Here is a 14532-nt window from a genome sequence, read left to right as displayed (position 1 = left end):
TTTACCGTGTTCGTTCATTGGGTAAGTACTGCTCTGAATAAATCAATGACAGGTTCATGCATGGAGTATTACTGTCATATTTCCGCTAGTACTTCTGTGACCGTAAGAAACCAGTCGCCTTGGTTTCATCAAATAATATATTATAAAAAGTTTTTTCCCAGAAAATTCACTACCCTGTAGCTGTCTTCCTGACTGTATTGACCTGAAACACCTAGACTTAGAGTCCCGCGTCAAGAGGTATTCAATAACTGTCGCAGTAGCTATTGGTACTTCAGTTAATCCAACCCTGCAAAACTTTCAAACACGAAACAAAATTATGTCGACTTCAATAATTATTCCTAACGGCAAATTGAATTAAAAATTAACAATCTAATAGATGGATACACCTGCATAAATTAACTGTGGGTCATGTTAAAAATATCTCCATAACGTAGTACAGGTCAATGAAATTGAGATGATTAGAAACTCAAATATGTGTTCACCAATTTTATTACACTTCGTAAATCCTGAACTGTAAATAACTCAAATTGGATAACAGTGAGGTTGTCAAACAAATTATGATCCAAAAGAAGCGTATGTGTTCAAGAACTCTTAGAATAAGCAAAGCATGTTAAATCACCTCTAAATATAATTTCAACGAGTTGCTATGTGGTCTTGAAATGAACACTAAACAGAAAGGAGACGAGTGTACATCACTTACCAAAAAACAGTTATATAGCCTGTTGATTTAAAAAAGTTGGCAAAAAATGATCCTACACACTGTCACACATTCTAAGGGCAAACACTACCAAGAATGGAGAAACCTTTGCAGGACATTCAGTATACACCAAGAAAGATATTCAAAACACTACAACATAAATATTCCTATTCAACAAATTTTAGATTTTCTCTATAAAAAGACTCGGGCTACCAATTTAATTCCAAAATAAAACATGATAGGAACGTTGTTTATTGTCTCCACATCAGCTCATCATTGACACAAAACTCTTTTCTGCTTCTTGCATTTTTTTCAATTCAGTTTTGAGTTGTTGAACCTGAACAAAAGTTGATTATTAGCCATATATTTGAGAGTGAAGTTTTTTGAACGCGGCGATTGTGGTCGCATAAGACAGGGATTTTAAACTATCGATCCACGTTTCATATCTCAACTGGAAAATGTTTCAGGCCGATTCTTTATTAAAATATAAAACATTGATTCTTCTAAATATCTCATCCAAGACAAATAGAGAAATTGAGCAGAAATGAACCATCCAATTTGCCTTTCACAACAGCGTTTTTGATATATCTATGTTTTAGTATCGTTAACATTTTTGTTAATTTTGACTAGTTCACAAAATTATCAATGAAAAATTTGACATACACAAATTTTTTTCATCTGGGGTTAAATTCTAAATGAAAAAAAAAATCGCCGAAGAGGGCTATGATCAAACATAATACTCTTGAAAGCAAATCATTTTTTTCTCTTTTCAACCAGTCAACCAGCAGGCATATTTTTTTTATAAAGTGAAGGATCATGGTTTGTTTTATAAGTGGATGTGATACAAAAAGATACGATTCTTATCAGGAATGCGTCAGAATAAGGCCATTCTAGAAACGAATATTTGACGAAAGTGATGATTAGTATAGTAGTTTTCAATTATTAACAAAGTGCTGATTTGTTGATAGACATTGCTATGAGGCAAGTTTTGCATCATCCATTCAAACTCTTAAATTTCGAACCAAGTTTGGTAAAGAAGTAAACAAATGCTAAAAGAACTTGAAAGAAATTCATTTGCTTTATAAAAAAGGTTAAACTTTTCTCCTGAATAACAGGAAACAGAAAGTGTTTCAACAACTTCCTTCAAATCTCATTGAAACTAGGATGACGTAAAGCAAATATTTAAACCCTTCAATGGAAGAGTAATTCAAGAAATGGGTCTTAAAATTTGTATTTAAAGGTCGACTGTCAATTCAGAAACGTACGAACGCATTCGCAAAGAAATGGGGTCACATTTAGGGTAGGATTTTATATTTCATGAGCAGAAATGATAAGAAAACGATAAAACATGCACCTGCTTCGTACAATTACAAGTTAAGTTGGGTATGGTATTAGATACAGTTGATAAAGCGATTTTTCAAAGCTTGAGACATATTGTTTTAAAGAGCGAATTAACAACAAGCTCGCACGTCAATATTGTACGGCATGAAGAAAAATATATTTTGATGCAGACTAATCATCAAAATTCATTTTGTGTATATTATAGATATAGAATAAAATGAAGTATTGGTACATTTTCATCGCAAGTGCTTTATTCACTTGCTGTTTTGCTTATAAAAGACTAGGACACAAGAAAAATTCACCTGAAAGGTAAGAAATGTTATAGCTTAACAATGCTTGCCCACAGTATTATAAAACAAAACTATTGTAGTCCCTGGTTTCAATAATGTGATCAAAAGATCTGTCATTTCAATGATTAGCATGAATGATAGCTTTTTGAAAGCACTTAGTCAATGTATAAAAAAACAGTTTTAACTACTAGTTTGCATTTGCATTAAGACGATTTTCACATTGAAGGCTGACAGCAATCAATTATTCTATATCTTAGGCTTACAGGATGGAAATGTAAACTGTAAAATGTATTTTGATGTATGTTAATGCTATTTATATGGAATTAAACATTCCAAGTATCGTCTTATCGTCTATCGTATCGTTCAAATATCACACATCAACGTGCAAAATTTTTGAAAACATTCCAGGCGAGGATCTCCAGACGCAGGCAAAACCTGGAGGATGACAACAATCGCAAACAGATATTTTGCACATCGTTTGTTTAAAAATATTGCGAGACAGCAGGAATCAGGAAACATTGTCATTTCACCTTTTGTAGTTTCAACTGGGTTGTCAATGGTATTACTTGGAGCAGAAGGTGAAACAGAGGCTGAACTGATGAAACTACTCGGATATGATACTATCGGGGAAAAGAAGTAGGAATATTTAAAGTGAAACTAGGGCTTTGACTTATTGTGAAATTATCATTGAGAATTGAGATTATCGTATTCTATTAATAAATGGTGTTGATGTTGATCAAAAACTACGATTAAAAGAAGTCAGATATAAGCTTATTCATTAAAATGAAGGTGAAATTAAATCATCGTTCAATGTGGCTATCTTATTTTAGCATGCTTAGTCAAACATTTTCATTTATAGGTTATTAGTGTTGTTGCTAATAGATCTGCCAGCAACATTCTATTCATGCTTACCAGCCAGTCTTGCTGCATGACAACTTGTAGAAAAATATGAACCTAAATTGGCTGTCTATCGGCGACATCATAGTTAAAACAGTATTATTGATAATTGTGGCCATTTTAAGTTTTAAAAATCTTTATTTTGTGTTGAAAGAATTGAGCATGAACATACTCAAGATCAAATCTCGATAAAATATTTGGAAATGGATAGTTTCTTAAAAATTTTCAGATGCTAAGAGTAAATACTAACCAGAAATGTGGAATGGACTGCCAGCAAATTCAATGCCCTAAATCCTAGGCGGATGTACAAATTATTCAACAGTTGTTTTAATCATATTCACTTTTTTTTAACAGAAACGGAAGAAAATACACAAAGAGAGATGTGCCAAGGCTCTATGAGACGGTTTTGGGCAATATGAAAAGAAGTTCAGAGCATGGTGGCTACATGTTCACGATTGCAAGTAGACTATTTGCAGAACAGTCCGAAACATTCTTACCAAATTTTATTGATGACACGGAAAGATATTTTGGAGCAAGACTAGAACAAGTAATATATAAACATATTTGGTTCATTTTTGCTAAAAGCAAATAGTTCATTACTATTCTTATAAGTTTGATTGATCAAAAATTTTTATGTTGTATTTCAGTTGGATTTTATGCATAATGCAGAAGAATCCAGAACTCTCATCAATGAGTGGGTCAGTAACAAAACTGAGAACACAATACCAGAAGCATTACCAAGTGGTTATATAACGAGCAATACCCTATTAACACTGGTCTCTTCAGTATATTTCAAGGTAAGATGCAGTATGAAGGATTTATCATAAATATAAGATCTACTAATTTTGATATCTATATATTAGAGTCTGAATTTTTTTTAATACAGTTGACGCCGGTTTGTGCTCTTTCGGAAAATAAAATAAAAGGAAAACCAAAATTGAACAATTGGTATTCTGAATGCAAACAAAAATGTTATTGTACACTAAATATAGCCTAATTTAGATTTTGTTCAACAAAAAAAAAAATTCGAATGACCATATCCTAAATATTTCCTTACATATTTTATTCACTATATTGGATATCACAATATTTGAATGCAATAAGATATTCTATTCGCTTTGTACATATTTGGCTCAGAACAACAAACCACTGGTAAACCACCTTACTCTGCAGGAATGTTATCTTCCAAATTTGACTCAGTTTACCCAATATACTATATCTGAGTGGAACTACAACCCGTTGTGTTCATAGCTATAATTCCAAGTTGTGGTTATATCTTCTGCATTTATCACAGGGAGAATGGGAATATAAGTTTGAACATGAAAGAACTAAACCTGGGACATTTACAATGCAAGACGGAACAGAAATAGGAGTAGATTATATGGACGGAGTTTTTCAACTTGAATACAAGAAAGCATTACCCTGCCGATGTCATATTTTGGTTCTACCTTATAAAACAAAAGGTGAAGGCTATGAACATACAAGTATGGTACAAAACGATAAGCCAAATAAAAAAATATTCACTATTTTTAAAAAACACTAAACTTTTGTTAAAATTTTTTAATCTGGAAGACCCCGTCTCAAAATAACAAATAAGAGGAGTTGGCAATTGTATTAACAGATAAATTAATAACTAAAGTTGTGTTACCTCTGCAACCTTTACAGCACCTGAAAATTCTGACTACAAAGTATCAATGGAGCTCTATTTACCATGGAAAAGAAAATTTTTGCCATTGCTCTTGAATATGGATGAAGATTTTTTCCACCGTGAGCTACGTAATGTGTATAAACAAAAGGTATGCCATGGCCTTACTCAAGTTTGTTCGAAACTATTAATTTTTTGGGAAATGGGAATATGGTAAGAGGGAACTAAGAAATTTAGAGGAAGGATAGCATAGTAATCGCTCAGTCACAACATTAGCAAGAGTTTGCTTTCTTGATTCACAAGTCAAGTCCCAATCAAAGTATAGATTTCATAAACAATGGTGAAACAAAAATATATACTGCACCAGACACTTAAAACGTTATATTCTTATATCTTTAACTAAGGTCATGTTGAAAACTAAACTAAAATTTAATCACATAATATTTTTTTTTGAGCTATTACTGCAGCAAGTTATTGTATTTTCGGTTTAGTTTTACAATACAAAATTTTTCAACACTGTAAATTGTTCTCCCAGATACTTTTTGCTATTTTGAATACTTGCCTCAAATTATCTCAAGTCTGAATGACTAATCTCCCAACAGAGGTTAAAATTACACGAATTTGATTGGTCACAATGTCATACCAATAAAAAACTGAGAACTAAAAAATTCAGTCATGTGTATGTCATAGATAATATCATCCTACAATCTATTTCTCAGGTTACTTTGAAACTTCCAAAATTTCGAATCAATTATGATATAGACCTTGTTGAAACATTACAACGTTTGAATGTTGTTACTTTGTTCAACAATGATGCTGATCTTTCTGGAATGAATGAAAAATACAATATCAACCTGGGAACTGCCATGCACAAGACATTTATGGAGGTAACAATAACTTAGAACTCATATAGAACAACAAAATTAACAGTGAACAAACACTGCTAATTTTTGCAAGGTGATCTAAAAAAAACTTCTTAAATAAAAAATAACAGTGTATAACAGAGATGTACAACATACAGCCTGTGGAACTCATTTATATTGCCTATAACAGACATTTTATACCTATTTTGAAATGCTTTCAACATCACTATGGGAATTTTTGACTTTGTGTTACATCACGCGGGTGTGATGTTTCGTTCAGTGAGGATTCAACAATGTGATATTACTTTGTTGGTGCTATGCTATGATAGAAAAAGAGATAGTAAAGACTAAATGTCAACCAGAAATAAAGGATGGTGGATTATGGAAGGCACTGAATGGTGTCTGAGATACTTCATTGTCACTGATTTGTCAAAGCACCATGGCAGTAATGAATGAGCACAATGCCAAGCGACTATTTTACAAAGCATTTTGCTAGTCAATGTAAGGTTGTTCGATCGTTTGGTCCTCAGCGGCACCATAATTTCAAGTTTTGGCCCATTTTGAAAAACAGTTGCACACCCTGGGTACATGTTGAAAAATGTAATTTATCAGCCGATAAATGAAATAATCATCTTTGGTAATTTGGTTTTAATAATAAACATAATTTGGTTTTACAGGTGAATGAAGAAGGGACAACGGCTGCTTCCTCATTAGCTATAGGATCTTCAAGATCAGCAGATGATGTCGTACTTCATTTTGATCATACTTTCGTTCTGATTATTCGAGAAAAATCCACAAACACAATATTGTTCATGGGAAGAATTGATCAGCCAATACAATGATAAAAACTTGTTTCAATCCCACTGTTTCCAACTTTAATTCCAACTCAATCTTGCAGGGATGTGGAAACGGGGAAAATTTACACAAGACACCGAGACATTAAAATAGAGACTCTGCTTTAAGTTGTAAAAAATTAAGACTCTTGATTATGGCTCCAGCTCTGAAGTCCGGACAAAAACACTTTTGATAATAAAATGTGTATGTATACAAGAAATACCTCTTGAGAGTGCTTAGTTGACTCAATTTTTTTTAAATTTTCGTCAAAAAAGTCAATTTCGACAATAACTATGAAAGGTCTGGAATCCCAACCACGGCTCCCCATCAATGAAGAATGATGAACTCCCGACTTTACAGCTTTTATGACTGCAGAATGAGCAATTTATTATTAAAAGCAAACAGATGCAGTTGTATAAGCTTAATTCTGCAATTTTGTTTTATGAATTACTAAGTCTTCTATAAATGAATACTATTTGTAACAATATTACAATGATAATCAGGAAATAAAATTGAGAAACATATTCAAATATGGTGTCAGTTCTGTACATTACAGTTTACAGCGATTGTAAGTTGATCTTGAAAATGAAACATTGGGTTTCTAAAGTACAAAGAGAAAGCAGGCTGAATTATAATCAACTCATTTCAGACTACCATGTTTGTTTGATGTCTAAGAGGAGAGGAAAGTTGATTTTATCAGAAAACTTTGTGCCTGAAAACCCCATCGGCTTCTCTGAAGTAACCGCGGACCGCCACAATCTTCAAATCAAAAATACAATAGGAGAACATAGCATAGAGCTATGCTTATCTAGGCAACATAAATCGTTTACCGCGGACCGCAGTTTGAGAACCACTGGTCTAGGTTATAAGTCTACGTGGGTATAGGAACCGTAACCGATTATTCGTTTCATATGCATGGAGTTGAATGTGGATGAAGTCATAATGAAGTAATCTTCTTCTTTCTAAGGGGACAGTAAGTCAGAAGTATAGAAATTTGTATAACATTTTCTGTCATAAATGAGAAGTACACACATACTTGTTTACAAAGAAGAAGTACATATTATTGCAAAGAACTCACTTTAAGCGTTGTTATAAAGCATTTCTCTGATGCTTCTTCAAGCGTACAATCAGTTTTTTTTTTCCGCATTAGAAGTTTTTTGAAGATTTTTATCAGAATTGAGACTTCATATGAGAATTTCAAGCAATCAGAGAAGTCATTCTGAACATTTGCTGTCAATGCTTATAATACGTTAATGCTGTTAAATCTAGCATCACACAGCCTATTGCCATACATATGATATAGCGCTATGCAAGCATTTTGGATCATATTTACGCTTACTATCAAAATTGGATATAGCCATTACAGTATGAATAATCATCACTTTATGTTGACTACCTATGTTAGCATGACATAAATCAGGAATTGAAAACAAAACCACATTGAAAAACATGCCTCTAGCATAAGATTATCTCATGTTCTAAGTATAGCCGTAAGGCAAAACACGTGAGCATGTTCACTATCGAAAAACAGAATGACAATTTATTCATTTCAGGTACAGAAACTGAGAGAAAGTTATGTTAAATATATCACAAGTTTAAAGAAAAACGTTTCGAGCAAATATTTCATGACATGTGTACGCAGGTTGTTTTATTGACTTGAGTGTTATGAAAGTGAGCTTAGTTGGCAACAAATGGGAACATTTTCATCACATGAGTATGATTAAAGGTTCTAGATACGTTTTTATATTCATCTAACCTCTATAAATCACTAATTTCGATAGTTATCAGGACATTTTAATTAGAGACTAAAAGTTGCATTGAGCTGTGATATTGGTTGAACAGGAAGACCATATATAAGAAATCGTAGCTGCTATCTCTAAGTATGTATGCAGTTCATTCTGAGAGAGAAATGAGCGTACATTAACCTCAACCTCATTTTTCAATGTAACTGTTATTTGTGAATGTGATATGCGAGATCAACGTTATTTACAAATTTGTAGTTACTTGATGTAAGTTGATGGTTGAGAACTTTGTAGAGTGCTGGATATCAGGCAACCTCTGATCAGTATTGATATTCAACTTCAGAGTATTTCAGGGCAGGAAATCAATCCCACTTAAAAATATATTTAATGATTTTGTTCAACCTTTTTTCAAAACATGGTATATAGTAGATTATTGAAATAATTTTTTCCTTGGTGCCTCAATTTTCATGTCGTACACTTTTAGATTTATAATTTAATAATTATGATAAAAATGAAGAATATTATTATCAGTCTGGGTATTGCAATATGTTTGGCCGTAATGTCAAAAGCAGATAAAATGAAAACTTCGACAACACCATCTGATGAATGCAGGTAACAATATTTTCTAATTGTCTAAATAACCTGCACATTGGGGAAAAAATAGGAAATATTGCGGTAACTGAACTGATTTATCACGACCAGTAATGGGAAATACAAAGCCTTTAGGCCATAATAAGTTATAAGAAAGTTTCATGTTTTTCATCTTTTTGCCTTAAATATTATAACCTGTCCATTGTTTAGTTCCACCTACCAACAACTATTTTCAAAATCGATACAAACTAATCATCAAAATTTATCAAAATACAAGATCCGGAATATTCTTGAACATCCTTTCAAAGTTTGAATCTAGAAGCTACTTTTTGTGTTATGTTTCATGCTATTATTCTCTTTCAACAGTATGGCATCAGGTGCCGAAGCCAACAGAATATTTGCTTATGAAATGTACAAAGTAGCAGCAAAATTGAAGCCTAATCAGAACATATTTCTTGCTCCAACCACAGTTGGCTCTGGACTGTCGATGATGTTGCCAGGAGCAAGAGAAAGCACAAAGGATCAGATGCTGGAAGGATTGATGTTTAAAAACACATCGTATGTATTATTATATTTTTATACGGTGCCTATTCACACCGTTTGCTCTGAACAAGGCCTGAAAAAACAGCCACTGATATCTGACGATATGTAAAGAGCTACTATTATTCGAAAAGACTATATCTTTCCAGTTTAACATAGTCTGCCAATTTCATTACACCCTGTCCATATTCAATATACCAAGAAATAAGTGTGAATATGATTAGGTAAGTGTATATACTCAATTAATAGAATAAAATATACTTTAAAAAGCAGACAAAATATACTAAGTAAAAAAAATAGAGAAATAAAATAAGAGCAAAATAATACAAAGAAAAAAATCAGGATGAATGGAATAAGGCTCAAATCCCATTCATTGAAAATATTACTAAACATAAAACTTAAAAAAATTTCACTTGACTGAATGTAGTTCAGTGAAATATTTCGAATTGCATGCGCTATCAACTTTTGAGGGTCAGATAGACATTTGCTTGGGTATTGTCATATAGATAACAGTTTGAAGCTATCTATAGTCCACATACAAAAAAAAACAAGTACCGGTAACCCAACTTTAAAGATAAGGAATGAATTTCACTAGAATGCCTTGAAAATATTCCCATTACAGGACTGGTTTTGAACCAAATGACATAGAATGCCTGATGAAAATGTACAGCAATGAACTGATTGAAACTAAATTGGAAGACAGAGGTAAAGGCACGAAAGATGTAAAAGCAGCAAAGGAGGATACTTTGCAATTGAGAACGGCAAATAGACTATTTGGTGAAAAAAGTTTCAACTTCAGTAGTAAATTCATTGAACAAACAGCAAAATATGGAGTGGAGATGACCAAGGTATCGAGACGTTGAAATTGAATTGAACAATTACAGTCTTGATTTTATGAATAACTAAGACAAATTTTATGAATAACTAAGACTAAGACAAAGGTTCATTATTTAGAATCTACTCAGTATTTCAGATTTGGAAGGATAATTCACAGCAACTTTTTTTTTTAATTTTTTTAATCAGTCGTAAAAATATTACAAAGGTGTTGCTTGGATAATAGTTTGAGTTCAGTAAATTTCATAGTAATTTGTACTGCAATGTAAATTGAGTTATCCAAGATTTATGCAAAAATATTGCAAAATATCAAGGGAACAATAATTTGAATCTTTTAATTGAAAGATATCATATAACCATCCATGAGACGTTATGGAATCATTTCTACCCTAGTCAGCTTAATGCAACACTTTACTCCCATAAACAACTACAAGAGGGAATATGTGTTCTACAGTAGATAATAATGAAGTTGAGGGAAATCATAAAACGAAATGAATCATTAGATATACCGGTAATCGTTTATTAACTTTTTTACAAGATATAAGATTAATTCTGCTTTTTTATCAAATATTCAACTTCTACAACAGATGAATTTTCAAACCGATTCAGCAGAATCTAGAAATTTTATCAACCAATGGGTAGAAAAAGCAACAGAAGGTAAAATCAAGGATTTATTTAGTGGAAAAGCAATAAGACCTGATACTGTTCTTGCTGTAGTCTCAGCAATATATTTCAAGGTATTAATAGTTAAAAAAGTGAAATGTGTCGTATGTGAAATTAAAACTAAGTGCCACTCTAGTATAGTGTGAGATCTTCCTCCAAGTTTACACTATAGCGAGAGGTCTACAGCATCATTTTTCAACCCCCAATTGTATTGGATATCACATGATTTAATACATGTAATTTAGCGATGAATACCTAATTTTTGTGTGCGCCATGTTTAGGGTAGACCTCATACTGCTCCTGGATAAGTAACATATGAATTTAAAGATGGCGAATCAATGATCCATCTCTGACCTGATGCTAATCATACTAAATAGCATACCCAGATTGTACAGGGTCAACCAAAAAAAAAAAAAAGAACCAAAAAGAACCAAGGTCATTTGGAACCTATTTTAGAGAGAACAACACTTTTGTATAACGTGTCCTAGATTACTAAAACAATTGGATACAATCATACACAAACATAAGTTGGAGTGTTAAATTTTTTTTAATTTTATTTCCATATTAAGAAATTTTGGGCTCTGTTTTTATGGGTCACCCTGTGTGACATGCAGAACAATTGTAACAGCAAGTTTCTTGATGGTACAAATATTCATTTACCGGTATATTGATTTCTTTTCAAAGTTTAGTAGCTCCATATTATTAATGGCTGGTGCTAGAGAATCTACATGCAAAAACGTCAACTTCATAGAAAATATTAATCTGAATAACCAATATTAACTGGTTAATAATAATAGAATAGACTAATTATATCATAGCAGAAAAATGAAATTTTGATTCCAACCGAAATCTTTGCATTATAGGGTCTTTGGAAATATCCATTTGATCCACTGAACACTTTCAAGCAAGACTTCAAGGTCAATGATAATAAAACAGTGAAAGCTGACTTCATGACTAAAATGATAAACTATCGTATGACATACTCTGAAGATCTTGAGGCAGAAATACTTGATGTTCCATATGAAGGAGATGGTGAGTAAAACTACTGATGAATATATATGTTAGAAATCCAAGTTGGAAAGATTCAAGATTGAAATATTTAAGGGAAGAGTATAAAACAGTTGTTAAAATGGCGATCAATAAAACACAACTGACACAAAGGATCCTCATAAAATTTCCATCCACAATCACCCCTTGATGACAATCTCAATCCTGTTGAGGTTTCGTCAAACTAAAAATCCCAAAAGATAAACATTGCACATTTCACACAATCACCAACTAACAATGTCAGATTATAAGAGGGTTTGAGAATTGAATTTATATGATACAAGTCTTTTAAGTACTCTTATTAGACATTTCTATAACGTCCTCATATTAAGTGTACATGTCATATTGAATGTTTATTTTTATCCTGAGAGAAGAAAGTCAATAGAACAGCTTTATGGTATACCGCAGTCCACAGCATCTCGTGTGGTTACCACTTAGCAGTCCATGTCGGGTATGAATGGAATATGATGAATATGGGGATGAATGGAATAGTTAATTAGCCATTCGATTTGATAGTGCAAAAAGCGTGACTAACCACCGGTTCACTTGAACAATTGTGAGCGAATTCTTAATAAGTAGTGTTTATCTACTAACAAATCCTTCATAGTTTTAATAGCTCTTGACACTTCATTAATCACCCATAACTTCGCTCAGAAATCAGTTTCTATTATTTTTGAGCAAGTGACCTTGCTTTGAACGATTCCTTAACAAGAACTTCACCCAGCAAACAAAATGCTTTGGATATTTAACAGCATATGGAAAATATAACGCGAGCATGATACTGATTGTACCGACACGTAGAGGATCAATTGAAAGGGTCGAAGAAATGTTGAGCGAAAAAACAATGAAACCAATACTTGACGAACTTCAAGCAGAGCAACAGTACACACAGCGGGTAGGAAATTATAGACAACATTTAGATATTCAAAAGAAAAAGCAAATTTGAAAAACGTCTTACAACTTGCAGAATTTTAACATGTTATTAATATTGTGTATAGGCCCACTGTATGTGACTAGAAATGTTATTCACATAGCGACAACACTGTCCCTGAACAAGTTTCACAAATAGACATGACAATTACCCAAGGAAATTGATTTCGTTGCCCGAATTTTACTTCAAATAATTGCAATATTATTTCAAATAAAATTTTGCTATTTTTGCACCAACATGTGGTGTTCCATCAAGCTGGATCATCATATTTTTGATAACCTCGTGCTCAGCGGGGGGGCTTTACTGATGTGAATTGCTAGGTTGGTGGGTCTTAATTTAATTTATTTGATTGATGGTAGAATTTCCAGCGAGACACATAACTTGAAAATACTAAAAACTTAAAAATACTAAAAACATTTACCATTTAGGTTCGACTGCTACTACCAAAATTCAAGATGTCGAAGACATATCAACTCAAACCCATCCTGAGGAGACTTGGAATAAAAAACTTATTTAATCCAATCAGAGCAAACCTATCAGGAATGATTGATCCATCAGAAATCTCTCCTAATTTGTACGTTAGTACAGCAGTGCACAAGACATTTATAAAGGTATGTTATACAGACTTTTAATTTTTTATTATTTTATTGTGTGCGCTTCATAACTTTCCTTCAAACAAAGCCGTTGATAGGAAACTAACCTATACAGTGCAACCATGTAGTTATTAGGCGAGAATAGGGAAGAAAATATTGTACATATTATGTTTATGGATATTATTTTGAATATTAATTTTTTTTGACATGTTACTTGTTCATTGCCATCGGTATAGATTAATGTTTCATAAACAGTTAAAATGTTTCTGCAAACAACAGCATATAAAGCCAGACATAAGCTATGTGTTGTTTCTGCCATGCCAAAGTACTGAATGACGGTACTCTCAACTACTCATACCCAAAAAGCAATGCTTCAGTGGTTTGCTGTTCTGTCATTGTTCCGTTTAGGAGTAAGAAATAAGATTGGAGCATAGGTATCTCAGGATGACAATCACCCGGACAAAAAGTAAATGAAAAGAGCATTATGAAATAAAGCTCAATGCCCTACTACTCATCCAGTTATTTATTTCATAACTGATTCAGACCCTCTCATGTAATTAATATCTACACATTTGAATTTTTATCGTTTCATGTTCAGGTGGATGAGAAGGGAACTGAAGCAGCTGGTGCTTCAGGATTTGGAATTGTACCTCTCAGTCTTCCCCCCAGATTATTTTGCAACAGACCTTTCCTGTTCATGATATACGAAAAGAATACAGATGGTGTTCTATTCATTGGAAAAGTCAACGATCCTACTGTACAATGATTTTGGCGAATATTCACTACTTAGTAATCAGTCTAAGAACTTTGAGACATATACTTTTGAAGCCAACAGTTGTGCCCCTATGTTTGTCATTTGGTGTATATATTCTATGCTTTGATTTGGTTCAATAATAATACATGAAATCTTGTGCAAGATATATTCCTTACTTCTGCTACAAACATGATAAAGTGATACTCTTTTGAGATCATTTTAGTATAGTCGTTTGAAGAACTTAGCTTATAATATTTTAAATTATTTAAA

The 14532-nt window shown here is 32.7% G+C and overlaps 2 protein-coding genes across 2 annotated transcripts in view; one reads left to right on the top strand and one right to left on the bottom strand.

Annotated features, from left to right (window-relative positions):
- Window positions 1-314: 314 nt before the first annotated feature.
- Window positions 315-14532, bottom strand: part of LOC120344171 (valine--tRNA ligase-like) — a 37549-nt gene continuing 23331 nt past the window's right edge. Inside the window, exon 27 of the mRNA XM_078112590.1 lies at window positions 315-1034. Coding sequence (XP_077968716.1) covers window positions 963-1034 — 72 coding nt within the window. The 3' untranslated portion in view covers window positions 315-962. The remainder of the gene's footprint in view (window positions 1035-14532) is intronic.
- LOC120344197 (uncharacterized) lies at window positions 2209-14428 on the top strand. The gene is made up of 16 exons (XM_039413312.2): window positions 2209-2347; window positions 2737-2964; window positions 3580-3772; window positions 3873-4022; window positions 4520-4688; window positions 4891-5021; window positions 5590-5757; window positions 6411-6572; window positions 8794-8921; window positions 9267-9458; window positions 10063-10288; window positions 10862-11011; window positions 11801-11969; window positions 12737-12879; window positions 13344-13526; window positions 14107-14428. Exons 1-16 carry the CDS (start codon window positions 2256-2258, stop codon window positions 14272-14274), a joined length of 2652 nt encoding a protein of 883 aa, XP_039269246.2. The 5' UTR covers window positions 2209-2255; the 3' UTR covers window positions 14275-14428.

The sequence above is a fragment of the Styela clava genome, chromosome 5 (assembly GCF_964204865.1).
Source record: "Styela clava chromosome 5, kaStyClav1.hap1.2, whole genome shotgun sequence".
Lineage (NCBI taxonomy): Eukaryota > Metazoa > Chordata > Ascidiacea > Stolidobranchia > Styelidae > Styela > Styela clava.
The sequence above is the reverse complement of the archived record's forward strand: the minus strand, read 5'-3'. Positions and strand labels throughout refer to the sequence as shown.